The 20413-nt window shown below is 36.8% G+C and overlaps 1 protein-coding gene across 19 annotated transcripts in view; it reads right to left on the bottom strand.

Annotated features, from left to right (window-relative positions):
• Window positions 1-20268, bottom strand: part of FUBP1 (far upstream element binding protein 1) — a 37063-nt gene extending 16795 nt beyond the window's left edge. For 9 of the 19 annotated variants that reach the window (XR_008577988.1, XR_008577989.1, XR_008577990.1 and 6 more), the window contains exons 1-20: window positions 20046-20262; window positions 18777-18867; window positions 17734-17796; window positions 16843-16881; window positions 16464-16503; window positions 15580-15629; window positions 15417-15488; window positions 15075-15132; window positions 13393-13555; window positions 13203-13301; window positions 13018-13119; window positions 12259-12361; window positions 12074-12174; window positions 11359-11500; window positions 9962-10122; window positions 8980-9134; window positions 8813-8892; window positions 5800-5928; window positions 5050-5124; window positions 88-233 (exon numbers count right to left, since the gene is read on the bottom strand). Coding sequence is in view for 15 of the 19 variants with exons in the window: in XM_054832999.1 (XP_054688974.1) it covers window positions 88-233; window positions 5050-5124; window positions 5800-5928; window positions 8813-8892; window positions 8980-9134; window positions 9962-10122; window positions 11359-11500; window positions 12074-12174; window positions 12259-12361; window positions 13018-13119; window positions 13203-13301; window positions 13393-13555; window positions 15075-15132; window positions 15417-15488; window positions 15580-15629; window positions 16464-16503; window positions 16843-16881; window positions 17734-17796; window positions 18777-18867; window positions 20046-20159 (1983 nt within the window). In the remaining 4 variants the exon portion in view is untranslated. Of the gene's footprint in view, window positions 1-87; window positions 234-1709; window positions 4309-5049; window positions 5125-5799; window positions 5929-8812; window positions 8893-8979; window positions 9135-9961; window positions 10123-11358; window positions 11501-12073; window positions 12175-12258; window positions 12362-13017; window positions 13120-13202; window positions 13302-13392; window positions 13556-15074; window positions 15133-15416; window positions 15489-15579; window positions 15630-16463; window positions 16504-16842; window positions 16882-17733; window positions 17797-18776; window positions 18868-19661; window positions 19768-20045 lie in introns of those variants that run through there. The other 10 variants (XM_054833007.1, XM_054833009.1, XM_054833008.1 and 7 more) reach the window with 8 other exon arrangements.
• Between the last annotated feature and the right edge of the window lie 145 nt (window positions 20269-20413).

The following is a 20413-nucleotide window of genomic DNA, read 5'->3' as shown; positions in this document are numbered from 1 at the left end:
CCAAAGGTAACAAAGCAGGAGACATGCATAAAAATATCTATAACCACTGAAACAGAAGCCAGCCAAAAAACACTTAAAAATTTATACCTGTGGTGCTGGAGGATGTTGTGGCATTCCCTGTGGGCTTGTCTGGGCGTAATACGCTGCCTGTTGTCTGTAGTACTCAGCCCATGCTGCACTGTAATCTGGCTGACCACCGGGCGGAGCCCCAGCAGGGGCAGGAACTGCTTGACCTGCAAATAATTAAGATTATATAGCTTTGTGGCTGCAATAGAGGTGAGAAAATTTCAAAATCACGCTGCCTAACAAACATCACCTAGCTTCTTGCAATATTCCTCCAAAGCTTTTAAATAATCTTGTGGTTTTTTTTTACCTAACCACTCATCCTATTATTTTAATGTAATGATTCCCATGTGAAGCAAAACTGAGGAACCGTAAGGGCAGTTTTTCCACCTTTTGACTCATATTCCAGAACAAAAGTCTTTGAAGCCTGCTGACCTAAACAACTGGTAGCATTTAAATTAAAATACAGGTCAACAGGCAAGATTACTTTTTGTATTCCACCTACACTGACTGTCTTAATGTACAGACTGCACTAATTAATTCACCACCCCAATTTTGGCCTCCTTAATGCAACTGCTAGGTTACTGAAGATTACATTTTTCAAAAAGAGCATTAATAAATGTAAACCTTTACTCCACCACAGATTAGTCCTGAATCTTCTCCTTCCAACCTTTGCTTAAGTTCCAATCCTCTAGAAATAGTGATGTGTACACAAATACATGTACACACACACTCTCCTCCAGACTTTACAGCTAAGAACTACCAGTCCTTCCAACAAAACCAACTTGCAGCTTAACAGCTCTATAAAGGCAATAGACTAATACAGAGGACTCTTTAGTGGATCAAAAAAAAAAAATTACAGTCACCTGCTTAGGACCTCAGCCATGCTGTTCTTCCAAGGAAGGTTTGTCACAGACATCTTTACTTCCTTTTTCCCTTCTCTTATTTCATCAAACATGCTCCACTTACTACTACTACCTTTTTCACAATTTTTTATCTGAAAGGTACTTTTGCAATTACTACTGCAGAACGTACCTTACTACAAGCAGAGCACCACACTCTATCCAATCATCTGTCCTCACACTTGCATGCATCCAGACAGAAGGGTTTTATATGTGCTTCGTTAGAAGTTTCTTGAACTTCCAAAACAGAACTTTTACTACTGTGATAAGACATTTTTGTGATATACATTCTTAAAGGGTTATTTTTTCAAATCAAAGTTTTACAGTCAGAATTAGGATACTACTGAAAACTCACCACCTCCAAGTTTTTTTCCAGGATACTACAAAAAAGCCCAAAACACCACATCCAATCACACTATATCAAATAAATCCAAGCAAAATGCAAGTCTGCACCCTGCGCAATTCCATGTGCACCTAATCTTCTGTTCTGCTATCGAGAAAAAGAGGCAGCTTCCACACAATGAGGGATCAAAGTTTTCAATCCTACTTGAAAACATCTCACCTGTTATTTGGATACAAGACCACTGAGCAACTTTCTGGGAAACACGAGTATCAAAAATTATAATGAACTGTTTTCTAGGGTATGAGATAGAAGGTTGGTTTTGTTTTTTAAATACTTTTACACAGAAAATTGACATGAAAAATACTTCTGTGTAAGAGGAGTGTGGATAGCTAGTATATTCTCCCAATCCTCTCAAAAACATTAAGTGCGAGCAGAGAATCTGAACATTTGGCAAAGCATTACCCTGAACATCTTCAAAATATAATCTTCCATTTTCCAACCCTCTATACAACTTACACAGCTTTTCCACTTATACTGTAGTTATATTAAAAAAGCCCTCTCCATCACTTTTTGGGTTATATAGTAAAAGGAATTGTTCTCCCAGAAAAACTTAAATTTCTTCAAGTCTTAAGAGCTGAAATCACATTTTACTTATTTATACTTATAATTTGTAACAACTTACAATTTACACTTCTGATCAATTATCTCAACCAAAATCATCTTTAATATGGTTACAAATTATCCCAGGATACACTTATCACAAGTTCACTTAATTTATGAGATAATAATTCTAATCACAAATTATTTAGCTATGTTATACCTGTCTGCACAGCTGAATGTCAAAGATAAGGCATTTTTGTGCATTATGAGCCAAGAATCTCCTAACACTCAGCCAGCTATCCCAAGGCAGTGGTGAAATTCAAATAAATCAAACATAGGATGTTTAACATCTACTAAAAGATGTCAAACTAGACTTCTGTCCCAAAATGCGTTAGTAAAAATTCAAAGTATTTTAGCTGCATCCTTCTCCTACTAAGTACTGCAAGCAATTCTGAACCTACACATGGAATTCAGCAGTTTAGTCAAAACTCCCTTTCAGTGTACAGAACTGCACTGAAACAGTACATGCTCATTAATATCCAGATTCAACTGGAACACTAACAAACAAGAATAATAAAATACATACAAAGGAAATACAAGAAAAACAGAATACCTTCCCATTAAGGAAGGCTAAAAAAGAAAACGCCAGATAAATCTACAGTTCTTCCATTCTAGTAAGCGAAAACTGTCCTTTGTCCGCTTCCTTGCTCAATTAAAGAACAGTTGCACTATTTTATTATGGAATCCCTTAACTATAAATCAACTCCATGATATATTAGAATGACTTTAAATGATAAACTTACGAACTCCTATAGTAACATATAGATCATTTATTAAAATATGACATCATGTTTAGAGGGAGGTGTTATCCTGTGGAGATTTTTAGGGTCCAGTTACACAAATCTTTATTTCAGCTCTTGTAGGGAAAAATAAAAATACTATGTCTCCAATTCAAGATAAAAGCATCTACATGTCTGCAAAAGCTAAACTACTGTCTTGTTACCTGGTAATACTCAAGGGAAATTTAAAACAAATTTTCTGAATTTATCAAGTAGGGTACTAAGCAAATAGATGGTCTGGATCACCTACAAGATCCATGTACAGTAACTTACCAGTGTGCATAAATAATTTTACTAGCTTTTCAGTCTTACTTTTAATTATATTTGCTACTCAAAGCAATAGTCCCTGACCAAAACAAGAGCCTGAAAAAGAAGATGGATTTTGCCATTATATTTGTGAGTTGGAAAACAGGTTATTTTCAAGTCATTTTTCTATACACTGAAAAAAATAGGAGCGCTCTTTGTGATTAGCCAAGTCATACTGCACCAGTAGGAAGCCACTTTGGAAAACAGCGTTATGGTTTTGATGGGAATATTCAGGAGTGCTTTAGAGTTTTCACATCAGACATCTTAAAAGAAATAATATCTTCCACATCAAGATTTTCAACATGCTGAAGTAGTAAAAAGTTCTCATGATTTACACAGTCAAGTTATACAGGCCCAGACATCAAGAGATCTCCTTCAGGCAAAGAACTCAATTTGAACTAGAAAAATGAAGATCAGAACTGTCCTGTTTTTCCTCCTATTTGATTGTTGTTTTGGGATTTATTTTAATTTTGCATTTTAAGAGCAATTCTTTACACCTCCCAGTGTCTATCTTTTTGGGTTCACACTCCTCTTTGGACTTGCTCCCAGAAACTCTCTCCCAACACCTTATAATTAGCTATTATTTAATTACAACATATGCAAGACTAGTGCAACCCAAACTTTGCTTTCCAGAGATAGCAAGTTAGAAAGATGGCAGAGCCCCTATCAACAAAATACAAATTCTTAAAAAGGCAGTGAAAATAAGCTCACAACTTTGCATTGAATAATGTGAGCTGAACTAACATCAACAGTAAATTGAAAAAACGTAGTTAAATAAACAGGAGGAGGAAAAATGGAAAGGCCCATCACATCTTAAAAACTGCATGTTTGGGAGTTCTGTTGCAATTTTCTTAGTCTGATACACAATTCTTGAAGTAAATCACCATTATATACTCTCTTTCATATCATCACTGATGTTGTGCCAAAATAAAGAAGAACAAAGGTAGTTATGTCTTGGCAAATAATTTGAGATTGACCTGGTAGAAGGCTGGTAAGAGGAATTAAACACACTATTGATCTTAACTTCAAATGCTTTTTAATATTCCACAAAAAACCAGAGTGCAACTGGAAGAGGGCAAAAAAACTTGGCAAACCCTCCCACCCAAACAAGCCAAAAAAATCCAAACTAGATGCTGCTATGTGTCTCGTCAGAGATACCAAGGAAAGCACTGGCATTCATCAGCTCACTAGTCCTCAGTACACAAATTTATATCAACAATATCCATGGGAGGGCGCTGTGGACAGTAGCACTGACCTGCAAGACATTCCCATGATTTAAAAGATAATAGCACCTTCTGCCAATGCATCAAGACCACCTATTCCTTCCTTATTCAGTAAATCATGAAATCATCAACTTAAGCAAATACACTTCAAAGTATTTTGCTTGAGCTGACTTATAAAAGCTGGCAACGATATATAACCTGCAATTTAAACAGAGCTCTTAAGTGCTGCAAAGCAAATACTACTTAAAAAAGGGCACAATATAAATGAAAGCCAGTTATGATGCTTTAATAACCTGGAGCACAGAAAGTAAGTTACAATTAAACAAAATAGTTACATGTAATCTTAAGACTATTAGGAAAAAACTACCAAATAAGACAAACAATAACTTCATAAAGTAGATCCAAGTTGAATTCCAAAACTTATGAAATATACTTTAAAAATATACTTTAAAATACTCAGATGGAAGTAGTTAAAAGATGTTGTTTCCTAGTGATCAAATATAGACATCTCATTAGGTACAAAGTATTTTTGCAAAGCTAATTGCTAGCATGAGTACAAGTCAATGCCTTAACCACAACACAAATCTTAAGTTATTTTTCTGCAGGGTTCAGGGCCTCTAGCAGTATATGGCTCAGAAGATACATGGATTGTCCATTTTTATTTTTTTGGGGTAAAAAAAAAAACCAAAAAAAAATCAACTCATCAAACAAGATAAGCAAGTCTCCTAAAACACTCTACTATGCAACAACAGAAGAAAAGCATGCACACGTACCCATTTTTTTGTAGTACTCCTCCCAGGCCTTGGTGTAGTCAACCTGCCCTGCTGGTGCTGGGTTTGGCTGATCTCCTGAATTACATTAAAAATAGCCAAAATAAAACTACTGGGTTTTGTTTCATACATAGAACAATTTACAAATAATCAGCTGAATTTTTCAGTAATAATCCCAAATAACATCACTCAAATCTGACACTATAAACCTATGTTGTAAAAGCTACTACGAATATAAACAATTAGTAAAAGACACCACAAAGAATCAAATAATTGTTTAAAGTGTTCAGCACATTTTCAAGACTCAGGAAGTGCACACCATTCACAGTACAAAATACTACATAAAATTTAAGTGGTAAGCCTCATCCAGGCACAACAATTATACTAATACAGCTAAATACTACAACAGTAATTGTCCTAAAACCACTGGAAGTGATGCAACTGTTTAAGCAAATGGCAATCAACAGTTTAGCTCTTTCCATTTTTACTTATGACTAACTGCACTATGTAGACATCATTACATCAGCCCAAGTTGCAGCAAAATTCTCTTTGGAGTATATTACAAGATAAATACATTACCCTTATTACTGCTGAAATTAAGAAAAGCTATGTTCAAGGCTATTAGCAAGAGTTTTCCAAGAAAACCAGCTACCTTACAGTAAGCTTATTCAATAGATGAAGACAACAATAACAAATAATGGGGCACCTACACCCCCAGCAATGAGAAATTTATCCATTTTACTAAACAGCTACCTTGTCCATTAGTTTGGGTTGTAGCTGGTCCACCAGGAGGGGCTGCAGGTGGTGGCTGTGCTTGCTGCTGATAGTAGTGAGCATAATAAGCTGCCCATGCTGCTGAATTGGGATCTGTTCCTGGCTTACCTATGAAAAAAAAAAAGAAAGCATTTATAAAAGTAGTACAAACAGAATGCTGTCCTGAATTAACCCTGTCCCCTAAGCACTCATATTTTCCTCCAATGAAAAATCCTTCTAAACTAAATAACCATGTACATCTTAAGTATCCTTTCTTTCTAGCATAAAATTTCAATCCCTTTTCGGACAAGTGTATTGTACAAAATATGCTGTCATAGGACTCATGAGATACAATCATTCTAGAACCTTACTACTACAATGCCATGTATTTATTTTTAAATGTGATAAACCGAAACAGATTTTAAAGTTTAAATATACAGTCATATTACTAAATGGGAGCAAAAATGAATCATTCTAGCACCAATTTCAATGGTTTTACTTTTGTTATAACCTCACACTAACGAGACTGGCAGAGGCGAAGGAGGCATGCCAAATACGTATTTCTGAAATAGAAGAATACAAATCTTACTAGGTATTTGCAATGCTTATCAGCTAAACTTTAAATTAACATTAAAAAACAGAAACACATAGTATTTTAAGAAACTGAATCCCCATACACGGCTATAAAGCATCACTGTTTACTTACAGCTCTTTAGTATAACAAATAATGGATGCAGAAGATGCAAATGTTGCTATCTCCACGCTGCCCTTACTTTTAACTACATCTAGGTAGGCCAACAATGCTGCTTCCTAGAGCCTTCTCTGTTTTTCACATAGAGCCTTTTGGAAAGACTTATTCTTGCTGAATCAGAGATTGATCACATTACCAGACTGGCAATCCACAAAAAGTGCAAATCTACTATTAGAGAACATAATGTTCTACAACAGAACCAGCATCCTTTAACATTATTTAGATCCTGAAGGACTAAAAATATCTGCAAAGAAATGCAGACAACTGAAGAAAGAATTTCACATAAAGACATTGACACAACTGATACTTCAGAATAACTATATATGCGAACGGAAGTATATTTCCCCCAAAACTCAAAATAGGCAAGGCAGTGATTAATGGAAGAGAAAGAAGAAATCCCCTGAAAAAAAGGCCTTCAGGGAGAAGAAATGCATAACACAATCAATTTCTTGCAATATTTCATTTAGCATTAAGGTAAGATGTAACCACTTAAAATGCACACAGTAGTATCAGCATACAGAAAACAACGTTAACACGCTGTTTCCTTTTTAAATTACACTGCTTCCATCAACAATAGCGGATTTAAACTAATACATACTATATTCTACGGTTACCTGCAAATATCAAATAAGCCATTGCTCGGTTCCCCCCCTCCTTCCCCTTAGTAGCTACTTCTCTAGAATAGAAGAACACAGAGCAGGATTCATTAAATTTCCAAAGAGACCTGACTGCAGTAACTAGCTCCACTTTCACATGACAAGAGGCAAGCATGGTTCTGGAGAAAGTACCCCTGAAAAAAATACTAAAATAACCCATGTGACACTGAAATGAGCAACTAAGTGGACAACTATACAAACCTCATCCAAATAAATGCCAGTTGAAAGAAACACCAACTTCAACTGCACGTAGGAAAACTTAATTTTTATAAGTATTTATCCAAAAAAAAGGTGATAAAATCATCACCAAGATAACATCAAGGTATTTGCCATTTTTCTTACAGATCTTTATGTAGGTAAGTTACTTTACAAAAAGAGAAAAGGTGGTATGAAAAAGGCTGTAACATTTTGGCAGTGGTTTTGGATTAAATGACACTTTTGGTGTGCTGAGACTTCCAAGTCAAGTCACTGTGAATCATTCTACTTTTAAATAATGACAGTAGGCATTTTTAAATACTAAACTGAATGCATGCAGAGCTATATCTTTTATAAAAAGTTAGGGAAATGAAACCAGAGATGGTTCTTTGCCAAGAAAGGATATACAAAAGACTTGAGCACAAGTAGAATTTTCTGTAGACTGTTACATCCTCCAAAGCCCTTCCCTTTTTCACTAATGAAACTTGTGTCAGGACCAGTGGCTATCAGAAAATATTTATTCCATTTATAACAGAAATGAGATCTTTTGGCTCAAGTTTTGAAGCAGCTCTACCTCAAACAAATGAGGTGCAAGTGACTCAAGCATCTAGCCTTACCATGCCTTCTGTGACTGCAGTTCCGTTCCCCCATATGCTCTAGTCCAACCAAAGGATGTAACTTAAAAGCAGGACACTAAAACTTCGGGAAGTTGTAATTAAGTAAAAACTCCCGGTCTTGACAAAGATAAACAGAAACAGAAGAAACAGATTCTACAAAGATGGGTTTCAGAAGAAAATACAAAACTTTTATAAGCAAAAGCTTGAAATAATACAGTAAAACTGGTTAGCACTGTGTAACAACAGTTCAACAGAAGTTTTATCCCTCAAAAAGGACTGAACAAAATACATCTGTATCATGATCTGAGAAGCAATCCTCATATAGGTCAACAAAAGCTAGAAATATGTAATATAGCATAAACTGTGCAAAGTCAGAATCAGCGAGATTGTAAGTGGCACTGTTTAAAATAAAATACAAAGTCATTGACTGTTAGGGAAAGAAAACACATCCTCATTAAAGAGCTTCATGTAAAAAACATCCATTGTAAGAAAAATGAACTGATTTGCACAAAATCAGTTAACCAAGAGTCTTGCAAAAAGTATCATAAATTGGGATGCAATATCAATAACATATTCCAACTGTAACAACTGAATTTCAGCATCTCACAAGCAACATGTGGAAAGCATAAGACACATGTAAAGTGACAATCAATAAAAAAAGGCCTGGAGAATAGGAGCTTTTTCATATTTACCAGTGTAACACAAATTAATTGTGAAAACATATAAACTTGCAAGGACAAAATGGATGCACTCGAAGTATATCCACATGACAGTACAACTGCGACATTTCTTACCAGGATCTGGTGGATTTGGTGGCTGCCAGTGTGGATAAGCATTTCCCCATCCTTGTGGAGCATACGGAGCTGGAGGACCACTATAAAAGATCAAGTCATACATATGCAGTGAAAGCCAGTCCCAGGGTCACCCTACAAAAAAGGAAGCTGGCTGAAGCAGTACTTACTGAGGTGCAGGGCCAGGAGGCCCTGGATTATAAGGAGCTGGGTTATATGGTCCCATGGGAGCACCAGGACCTGGTGGCCCAGGAGGTCCATGTGGGCCAGGAACAACACCATGGGGTCCATGGGGAACAGGTGGACCCAATGGATTTACTGGACCCTGTAACAAGAGTAGCACACATGAAAATAAACCTTGAAGTCCTCTGTTTTTCAGCAGTTTAAAAGTATAAATCTGAACACTTTAAGAATATAATCCAAAAGGTTTGACTGTTTTTAAATAAAGACATTTCACTGGATAAAACAGTCTTTTTGAAGATTAATTAGGCTTATGGCTAGTTAAAGAAGAGAGGTAAAAGCAGCCATGGCAGTAATAGCAACTAAAAAGCTGCATTTATTTCAGTTCTTTCTTGAGGAAATAAAGAATTTTATAAATAAACATGGATTTTTCCACAAGTTACATTAAAAAAACCCCACAAACTAAAACAAGAATATCAGCATTTTAAAAAAACCTGATACATCTAAATCTGGCTAATCTTGCTAATTAAATCTGTTTGTACAAAAAACAGGTAGTAAATCTGATTACATACATACACACAAAAAAAGTGCAGTGAATTTAAAGAGTGTAAACTTGGATTAAAATTCTATCTAAACATACTGAGACTGAAAAAGTAAACACAGAGTTTAGTAGCTTTAACAGTATCAAGGATATCTTTGAAGTTGTCAAATTTTTCATCATGCAGAAAGTGGGCATCTTCAAGAACACATTATTAAAAAACACACTATAGTATTGAAGAAAGCAACTGTTTCTTCCCATTTCAACTTTTTGCTCCTTTTGGTGCATCAAGTATATGTTTGTATTACTTTATAGATTACCATTTATTATCTAAGTAATTTGGAAGTAAAATGGAAGAAAAGTCTCGACAAAGGAGACTTGCTTCCTATACTGTTTAGTTATAAAAGTAAAGCAAAATATAGTTATACACTCACTCCAATCTTTTCTTCTATAAGTTGTCGTGCATAATCTATTTGCTGAGGTGTTCCACGGATAGTAAACATCTTCATGTTTGGATCCGCATTAGGTGGAGGATTTCTTTGAAGTTCTATTCTAGCACCAGACTGCTGGCTTATGCTTTTAATAGTTTCACCACCTACAATGCAACATACAGCTTTTATGACAGGCATTAAAGCCAAAATATGAAGATTCAAATCAGATAAAGTCAACTGTGTATGGAAGCTGAAGACAGAGAAGGAAAAAAACATCTGTTTTTGAGCCATACAAGAACATTCTAACAACAATTTAAAAAGAGCCTCTTCAGTGTAGTATAGAGCTTTGGTTGCAATAAACTAGTAAAAATAAATTATGTTTTATATTAAAGATCACAATATTGTTACTCAGAAAGAACAGCAAGGAATTCCTATAATGCTGTCTTTTTTTCCATTCATGTAAAGATGTAAGATTAGACACGAATAACAACCAATACCCACAGTTATCAGTAAATACAACCCTAAAGCCTAACCTCCCTATGAAGCAGTAGGCAAGCACAGATGACAAAAAAACCCCCACAAAACCAAAAACCCAACAACAAAAAAACCCCACCAACCAACCACCGGCAGCTGACCAGATGGTAAAGTCCACATTTTTTGCAGTGCAATAAAACCAGAAAGTTAGATTTCCTAAACTAGTTCCTCCTCTTACAGGATCCCGAGAAGTTACTTGTATCATTAGTAGGCACAAAGTTTTCAAAACAGGGGTCATTTGGCATTTAAAAAATAAATAATAATAAAAAATTTCAATCAACCTTCCAGGTCAAGAACTGAACTATGTCAGCCTATTTGGTGTGTCTGGAAAACACATTACAAACAAAAGATTAAGATTCATTTAGAAGCATACAGTAAATTATTTTTAAAACAAAATTATTTGAGAAGTAATTATTTTAATAAACACACACACATAAGAAATTGTTACAGGATTCCACTGTAAACCATCTTCACTGGAATATGTGAAAATTAGTTTTAAGAGTGAGTTATAGATGCAATAACACTAGGCTAATCAAGCAATATCAAATGCAAGTTAATTATAAGATACATCATCTAAGAATCTACCAAACACTACCAATGTAAATCAGTATTTATCACTTTAAAAAAATGGGTTAGATAAATTGATTGGTTCTTGACTTTTAACTACTGGGGTATGTGGTTTGGTGAGGAAAACCTGAAAAGAGTATTAGGAGTGTTAAGATTTAGCAGTATTATGTTGCTCCACTGTACATGAAACTATTTGCAAAGGCTTCTCTTGACGCATCTCTCTAGTATGGCCATTTGTACAAAGAGAAAAGCTGAGAGTTTAACTACATACAGATACACGTATATATAAGATATATTGCCTTTGCCAATGATTAATCCAGTTTTGCCAGTGGGAACAATAAAATTGAATTCTTGTAATCCACCAGGAGGCCCCATGTTCCAGTTGCCTTGGCCTCTACCCCTTCCTCGACCACCAGGCCCTGGTCCACCAGGGTTACCAGCCTAAAAAGAAAAAGCAACATTAGCATGTTCTATAAAAATTACTGCAAACAAATGATCAATGCCAACTGGTTACATCACATAAGAAAAGAAAATATTTACTACTAGTTTCAGTAGTTAAAAATAGTACCTTTTCCAGAAGACCTAAATTACATTTTAAAAGATGTTCTTTACAACTCTGCATATGAAAGATGAAGAAGAAAAGTATATGGAAGAAGTAGGAAGTTTTACATGTACAAAGACAGAATTTCTGTCTGCCTTCTGTAAGCACAGCAGTGGGGCTCAACTCAAAATAGACATTTAAAGAGTCTTTCAAACACCGTTTACAACCAAAAGTAACAGCACATTGGCTATTAAGACAACAGAAGAAACACCTCTAAAACCAGTCAGATCAAGAACTGCCATGACTTGGAATCAGTATTATCATTATCATCCTGACACTTGCAAAACCATAACAACAAACACTCATATTCCAGACTGAACTTTGAAGTAGATTCAAATGACACCATTAAAATATTTTCTGTAGTTACACACTCATTTTTAAAATTTTAAGTGGTAAACAACATATTACCCAACCTGAACACTTCGAAGGAGATCTGTAATAATTTCTGCAGCATGTTGACATCTGTCAGGAGGCCCTGTGATTTGGGCTATTCTATCTGGAGTTGTTCCGTCATCTGGAATAAAAATGAATTATTCCAGTATATGTAATCCAGTAAATTTACACTCAATTCACAGAAACTTATGGACCTATTACCAACCTGGTTTAAATTGGATCCTAACACCAGCATCATTCTGTATCTTTTTTATCATCTCTCCATTTCGTCCAATTACAATACCTACAGCAAATCGTGGTATTGGAACCTTAAAGAGAAAAAAAAGAAAGGTCAAGATGTTGATGATGCACATATTCCTACCAAATTCACACAATTAAAGGGTCACATATTACAATGGTAAACTAGGGCCAGCTCTATGCCACTTAAGGCTTTCTGAAGTGTTAATTTTTTAATATCAAGTCACAAGCCTAGCTAATACTGTTCAAAAGCATCAAAAAGAAGAAGATGCTATGCACTCTAAGTTCTCATAGTGGCAGCAATTCCAGTGGATATTATGCTTCTCATAATCAAAGAACGGAAGTTCTAACAGGCCTAAAATGCAGATTCTAGCAGATGAAACTTTCGGCCTCACCTCTGATGAAGTTATAAGCTCATGACTTGCATAATAGATAGACTTAAATATTCTTCTATAAAGGCCAAACTCTAATTTCTATAATGACATTATATACTTAGCCTTAAAACTTATTCGCTACAAAACTCCAGCTAGCTGAAACTGTTCAGAACTGCTGATAAAGTGAATGCTGCGCACCATTTAAAGTCATAATTTCAGTAGTGATCAAGTAATACTTACACGCCACAATCACTTTTGGAATCTGTTTAAGAGCTTTCAGTGGTATTACCCAGCTTAACATTTTAATGTTAACATCTCAAAATACAGGTAACAAGTTTTTCAACCATGCTTACGTCTATCCCTTCATTTCCTCCTATTCTTGACCCATATTCGTTGCGCACCTCTCTAAAGCCACCTTGATCACGAATTAACTCCAGCACCATTTCCTTGGCTTGCTAAAAGAAGAATGAAAGTTCATTTAGGTACTTCAACACCAGAATGGATTTTAAAATGCTCTGAATTCTGAAGGACTCCTTACTTGAACTTTATAAGGATCTCCAGTTATCCTAAGTGGCTTGTCTGCACCAGTGTTCTGTGGACCATCCTGAATCATGACCATTTTGACACCTGCCCGCTCCTATTTGACAGAAGGGAGATCAATAATATCCAATCTGGATTTGAGTGGGTATCACATGTTTAAAAGAAGATATATATACATACACACATACCTGTAATTGTTTAATTGTCTCTCCACCTTTTCCAATAACTAATCCTGCTTTACTTGCTGGAATCATAATTTCTTGGACTGCATTTCCAGGTCCATCACCATGATGAAAGCCAGGTGCAGGTCTTCCCTTTTCAACTATCTGATCAAGTAATCTTTTTGCTGATCTGTGAAGAAATATGTACATTTATGAATACACTTATTCCTACAAGTATCACTTGCCCACATCTATTCTGCTCGGAAATTTTAATTTTTTTTTATTTGGAAAGTTTCTGCAGAAGAAATATAATTACTATCACTAAGAGATGTGAGCCAAACTCAGTAAATCCGTAACTGTAACTTGAGAAACTAATTGCAAGATAATGTGGTAGACCTAAAACCACCTCAATGTCAGAACACGAAAAGTGGTTCTTTACCAAACACACATAAGTTACCTGCTCAAACATGACCATCATCCCTGAATATAGTTACATTGATCAAACCTTAATTCAGAACAAAAGATGGAAACCTTGTTCTTTAAAATACTAAAAAAATATCCATATCAGAAGATTTAAAATTGTTACAATTTACCTTTCTTAGTGCATTAAAAAAAATAAGTCACCAAACGGAAAACTTTTTCTAACTTTGCTTAATTCCAGTAGCAATTCAGGTAACGTTTCATTTGACAGTAATTTTTCTTTAATCTACTAACAGTCAATCTTCAGGCTGATCTATTTTAAGTTTTATAAAATGGCACCGCCCCGCCCCCCCGACTGTAAAATAAACCTAGTTTTAACACCAAGTACTGTGATAGATGTTGCTTGACTCCACATGCAAAGTAAGGACATTTGTACTTTGCAACCTTTACTACAAGTGGACAAAAGCAAGCATATATTCACCACACGTCAGTCAGTTGTCATCAGAGTAAAGGTTACAGTCCTAACATCAGTTAAAAACTCCTCCCTCTAATACATGAGCAGAATAAACTATAATTAGGAAGAAAATTCCCATAAAGGAATGACTTAATTAACAGCAGTCTGCCTGGCAGCAACATAAGAGAAGAATGCCATGCTACCTTCCCAAAGGAAAACATGTAGCTGCAGGCCTTACCTGCAAACATGAAGTAAAAAAAATTAAAAAAAATTTTTAAAAAATCATTTCTATCATCATCTTTCCTGAACACAGGAAGGCAAAAATTAACTTTGCTGATACATATTACACAAACATCACTTTCATAACTTTTGGTATACATTAATGTACACCAAAAGACATTTAAGAACTCTGATGAGCTGGGCTTTGAGTAACTCTTACCCATTACCAATTTTCCAAGTTTTCACTGTGATCTTCCAATTTATAGTTAATACAGAGTTTCTTTTTAGCACACATTCCTTTTCAGCATACATTCCCACATTTCATTCTCGAGCTGAAATCAGCGTATGGTTAGCTAAGTATTATCTACAACAAAATTTGGACTTGAAAATGTTCAAGTCCCATATTTTTGTCTTAAAATTCCAAGTATGTTGAAGGCCCTGAACCTGCAGTTAGATCCTTTTTTCTTATGTATACATTTAACTGTCACTAGATTGCCTCTTCAGTAGAGGAAAACCAAGTATTATGAATATACTATTTAGATATTATATTTAGATCTAAAAAACCCAAAGTGTATTGCACAGTTAAATATGAACACATGGAATTTGTTTTACTTACTGAACAGACTCTGGTGTTCCAGTTAGCATACATGATCTTTCAGGCAGGCCTCCACTATCTATGGTCATAAAATAAAACCAATTTAGCCGTAGTGTTAAGTCAGAAAGAGATTATGAAATCAAACATAATATACGAACTACTGGAAGTTCACTGAGGTAGAATAATCAGTGTATTGCAATATTTTGCATTTCTTTAGACAGTGATAATCATGATTAGCAGAAAACATTAAAATACACCTTAAATGAAGGTTCAGGCAATTAGAAGCAACCATCAGCCTTCTGAACTTTCTACCAAAAAAACCCCACCAAAATAAACAAAGAAAAAAACCCAACAAATAATTACCAGGTGCAATCTGTATTTTACAGCCAGACTCTTGCTGTATACGTGAGATCTGCTCTCCACCTCTGCCAATTACTTGGAGAAAGAAAATATAAAAGATTATTTGTATTAACAGCATCTGCTAACATCCCTCACCATACCACAACACCACATCCATACTACTTACTGAATCCAACCATCCCATCTGGAACTTTGTACTCCTCTGTCATCACAGACCTACACAGAACGTTAAATCAAACAAAAGACAAACGACCATTCAGAGACCAAACTGGCATTAAATTTATATATAACCTCCCATTAAACTAAAGAAAGCTAGTGCCCCCACTATCACCCTAGCTTACTTGCCTCCCATTAACTTTAAAAATCATTATGAAAGCACAATACTAAGTAAACTAATATACAAAAGTGACCACAAAAAGTTCAAGTATAATATGAATCAATCTCAGTCTTCCTTCATCCTCTTTACTATTAACAGATCTGTGATACAGAAAAGGGCAGTGTAGCATTTTAAGTTTCATCTGTATATCCACTGAAGTATGCTGAAAATACACAAATTTCAGCATCTCATCTACCAAAACCAGCAAAGCATAATAGTTGCAAGTGGTTGTTTAGGGAAGAAATGAGTGGAGAAAAGTACTAAGTTGTAGCAAATGCAGATGACTGAGCAATACACTGTGTTAAATCTGAAAAGGAAAAAAAAAGTACTTTTTTCAATCCATTAGTTTTCCTTTTTGTTTACAAGATAGCTTCCCCTTCAGATCTGCTTCCAACTTCTGGTTATGCTACCTATGCTCAAGTAGTAAAAACCAGCAATGCATTTTCATTCTATTAAGCCTGATGCACAGCCTAGGCTGCGATGAGAAAGAGACAGCCATGTAGATGCATTTTAAGTGTTTGGCTTGCAACTGGCTGAAGCTCAATTTCAACAGATCACACAAATAGAGAGTAATTTCTTCATGCATCAATACCACTTTTTCAGAAAAAAAAACTTGAAACTGTTTTCTTTCGGTAAAAGAGAAAACTCTACATAACATGTAGCATAACTCTTACCTTTGTTGTTGATGCATCGGTGGTAGCTGATTTCCAAAAGCTACAAACAAATTTGTTAAAATTAAACTCAAACATGTAGTATAATTTACAACCAAGCTTCTCCTTTGATAACAAAACTCAACTTTTGTCCAAGGTGACTTTTCAGGAAGTGTTATCAAGAGGTTTAAAAACAGCTAAAAAGATTCTCAGCTGTTGCTAAGGTCATTGTCAGTTTTACAAAGCAGACTGCACTGCTTCAAGAAAACAAAATATAAACAATCAAACATTCTTTTGATCTTACTGATTCAAGTACCACCTACCAGAACACTGTTTCAAAATTCTTGTTCTGACAATGTTACACTTTTAAGGTTTTTTTGGAAACAAAATAAAAATTACTTACAGTCATTCTGAGGAGCAACTTTCTTAGCATCTGGTTGATCTGCAAAATTAAGATTTTTTAAATTTTTTTTGCCAAGAAATTCAAGAAGTGTTTACACCTTTTAGTGTGAATTGTAACTTTCCAGTGTATTTTAGTCCCCCTTTCCTTTTTTTTTTTTCTTTTCTTTCTTTTTTTTTTTTTCCTCCAATTTCAGGGAGTTGATCATCTGAATAAAAGAAAGAATCTGACGAACACTCAGCACTTGGTTAGTATATCTGAAAAAATGTTAGGTTTTTCCATATTATCTATTCAAGTAGTTTAACAAAAGGCAGTTTTCAGAACACACTGTAGATTGCTCATAGATACCCAGTCACTGAAGCTTAACTAAGACAAGGAACAAAGTTTAGCTCTGTTGGTTTCTCAAGCTAATGATGCTTCTATAGTAAAAAAAGAAAAAAAAATCAAATCCACACAAAAATCAACAATGATTTAAAGAAAAAAAAAAATAGTCTGACAATGACCACAAATCTAGATCAAACATCTGAAAATACAACAGTATCACATGACAATGCAATCTCAATCTGAATGTCGGTATGAAATTCCTATCCAAATATCAAGCATTTCATAGCATAAAACTTCAAAAAAAAGCAGATTCAAAGCAACTACATCACTACCATCCAACTCCTTTCTGTACAGTAAAGGAATAAAAGGCATAATTAACCTATATCTGAAAAGATAAGACTTCAGATGCTTCCTTCCCACCCCAAAATAAAGGTTATATGAACCACCATAATTTATGTGCAGCAAAAACTCAGACACATATTTCAAGAAATATTTGTGTCAATCCAGAAAGATCCACTAGTTTATGTCATGTTTACATACTAAACACAGGTAATAAATAAAAATTCCTGCCTTTAAAAGGAGAGGGCATTCCCTCCCAGTGTGTTGTACTGCTCGGACTTGTCCAAGAGCCATCTACACATAAAATAAAAAGAATACATTACATATATCATCTGAAGCATCATTAGCTCATTTTTGTATATTAAAAACCTCACCGTTAATAGAAAAAAAAACTTTATTACAGGACACAAGAACTCCTGATAGAAAGCCTTAGTTACATTCTGTAGACTGAGTTTCAATCCTTTTAAAGGAAAAAAAAAGGCATTGGTCTTTTGTGAGACCTATGAGAACATTTCAACAAGCTCTGAGGTTTTTTTCCACAATGTAGCCAGGATTTTGTATGTATATTAAACATATCAAACCCTGTTAAGTTCAAACTGGCTGCTTAGTAAGAGACAGAAGACGACACACACATTTCAGAAGAAAACTTTACTGCAGTATAAGGCAAATCCAAAAAGCTGCAACAAGTCAGAAGATTTAAATATGATCTTATCAGGGTTCACACATGCTACAGGCTTAAATACTAGACTAAGCAAAAGTGTACAAGGTAGAAAATTTACTTTCCTGTCTTTTTTTAAAGTCCTATGCTTTTACAATGAAATGCATTAATACTTTTATTTGAAACTGTGTAGTAATAAAGTATATGAAACAATCAAATTTAAGAAGCAAGCACTTTCTATTCTAATTGTAATTTAAACTGTAATCAGTCCTATACAACAACAACAGACTTAAATGACATACCTGTGTAAGCGTTTCTCAACCATGAATTTATCTGCCCCCCCTCCCCGGCATACATTTTCCTCTTTACAGCATTTAAAGCACATTTAAAATATTTTAAACCAGGTTTACATTCACTTCAGGTCAGAGCACAATGGTTTAAAACAAATTTCCCCATTAAACTGAAAATGAAAGAGCATGTCATGATCTATAAAGGGAACAAGATGTTTTTATGCTGTTACAGAAAAAAAACCCTGCAAACAAAAAAAACCACCTGCAATCTTTCTGCACCATGGCCATACTGAACAAAAATAAATGCAGCAGCAATGAGTGCATACCTCCATCCTCAAGAGGTCTTTTTTGTCCTCCATAACCGTAGTCGTTTGAATTCATTGATGTGCCAGCATCTCCTCCAATTTTTGCTGCAATCTAAACAAAAGGCAGATGTTGTGAGCAAAAAAAAAAAAATTGAAAATCAATCAGCCCGCATTTATTCCAGGTTTTCTAAACAATTTTAGGTGATTTCGACAACGCATGTCAAAATGACTGCAAATAAATAAATAGAAGGCTGCTGCTAGAATCAGTTCTGCTCACAGAAATTTCATTTTTTATCTTCAAGTAACTCGTGTTCATCCTTCAACAACAAAGCTTCCTATATTTCCTATATTTTCTTCATCGGTTGAAAACAAAACAACCCCGTCCTTCAAACAGCAGAAACTTTCTTCTAAAAAGGGCTTTTCCTTTTCTACCTATGCTTCCCGAAAAACTGCAGTATCTCACAGAGGGCCTGACCGCTAAAAGTATTTCAAACCTTAGCCGTCTCGACTACTGCAGGTCTTCAAATATTGCCAAAACCGCGACGAGTTATTACCAGACGAAGCAAAAATTTTGCCCGAGAAATAACGAAAACATCGCCCGTGGTGCAAAAGCTACAAAATAAAACTTCGGGATAAAGCACTTCCGAAAAGACAGCCCTCGCCGCCTTCCCTCCGCAGGCCGCAGCACTTTCCAACCGGTCTGAACAGGTTAGCGGGCACCGAGGGCGCCTCGGGGAACACAATACGGGCCGCGCGGCGGAGCCGCCCTCCCTCCTGCCCCTCCGCCGCCCAAAGGGCCCAGCAAGGCGCCGGGCTCCCGATAACGCGGCGCGCCGCTAGCCGCCAGCCGAGATTTTGCCTCTCCGCAGGCCGGCAGTAGGGACCCCGCAGCGCCGCTCCGCTCACCCCTGCCGCCCCGCGATGGCGCGGAGCACTTCGGGCGCTGCGGGCGTCCAGACTGCTAGCGGATAATGGCGGAGCGGAGGGAACCGGGGACTGACTGGAAAAACCTTTCACCGCCCAAGGAGGGAGGGCGGCGCGGGCGCTCGCCGCGACGTGCGCGGAGCGGGGCGAGGGGACGGGACAAAGCTCCCCCCCCGCACGGCACCCCCACAGACACATACTGGCGGAGGGGCCCCCTCCTCACGTCTCCCCAGAGCCGAGCGTCGTCAAGGCGCAGCCCGCTAACTCCTCCCGCGGCTCAGGCGCCGCGGCCTGGTCAGCAGCTGCCTCCAGGCCCCAGGACCCGAGCGCCCATTGATTTGGCAGAGCCACGTTACAAACACACACCTGCCTAGCCCTCTGCAGAGCGTCTTTAAAGGCATCGTTCACTCCTCCACCTCCACCGCCGCCTCCCCCGGGCGCGCCCGAAGCAGGAGGGGGCACCGTGGAATAGTCCGCCATACTCGCTCAGCCACCGCTTCCTGCCCCACTCGCTGCCTGCCAAGAAAGAAAGAAAATGGCGGCGGGCGGGAGCCTTTCACATTCCTGCGCGGCATCGTGCTCGGGGAGGGGGAGGGAAACCACCCTAACCTCGCGAGACTTCAGGCGAGATTTCACAGGGGTGCCGGAGAACGACGAAGAAGCCTCGCGGCGTTTCGCCCGGCCCCGCTCCCCCCCCGCCGCGCGCCGAGCAGCAGGGCCCCCGAAGCGGGGGG

This window comes from Grus americana, chromosome 8 (genome assembly GCF_028858705.1).
Source record: "Grus americana isolate bGruAme1 chromosome 8, bGruAme1.mat, whole genome shotgun sequence".
In the NCBI taxonomy this organism is placed as follows: Eukaryota; Metazoa; Chordata; class Aves; order Gruiformes; family Gruidae; genus Grus; species Grus americana.
This window is presented reverse-complemented; position numbering and strand designations above follow the sequence as displayed.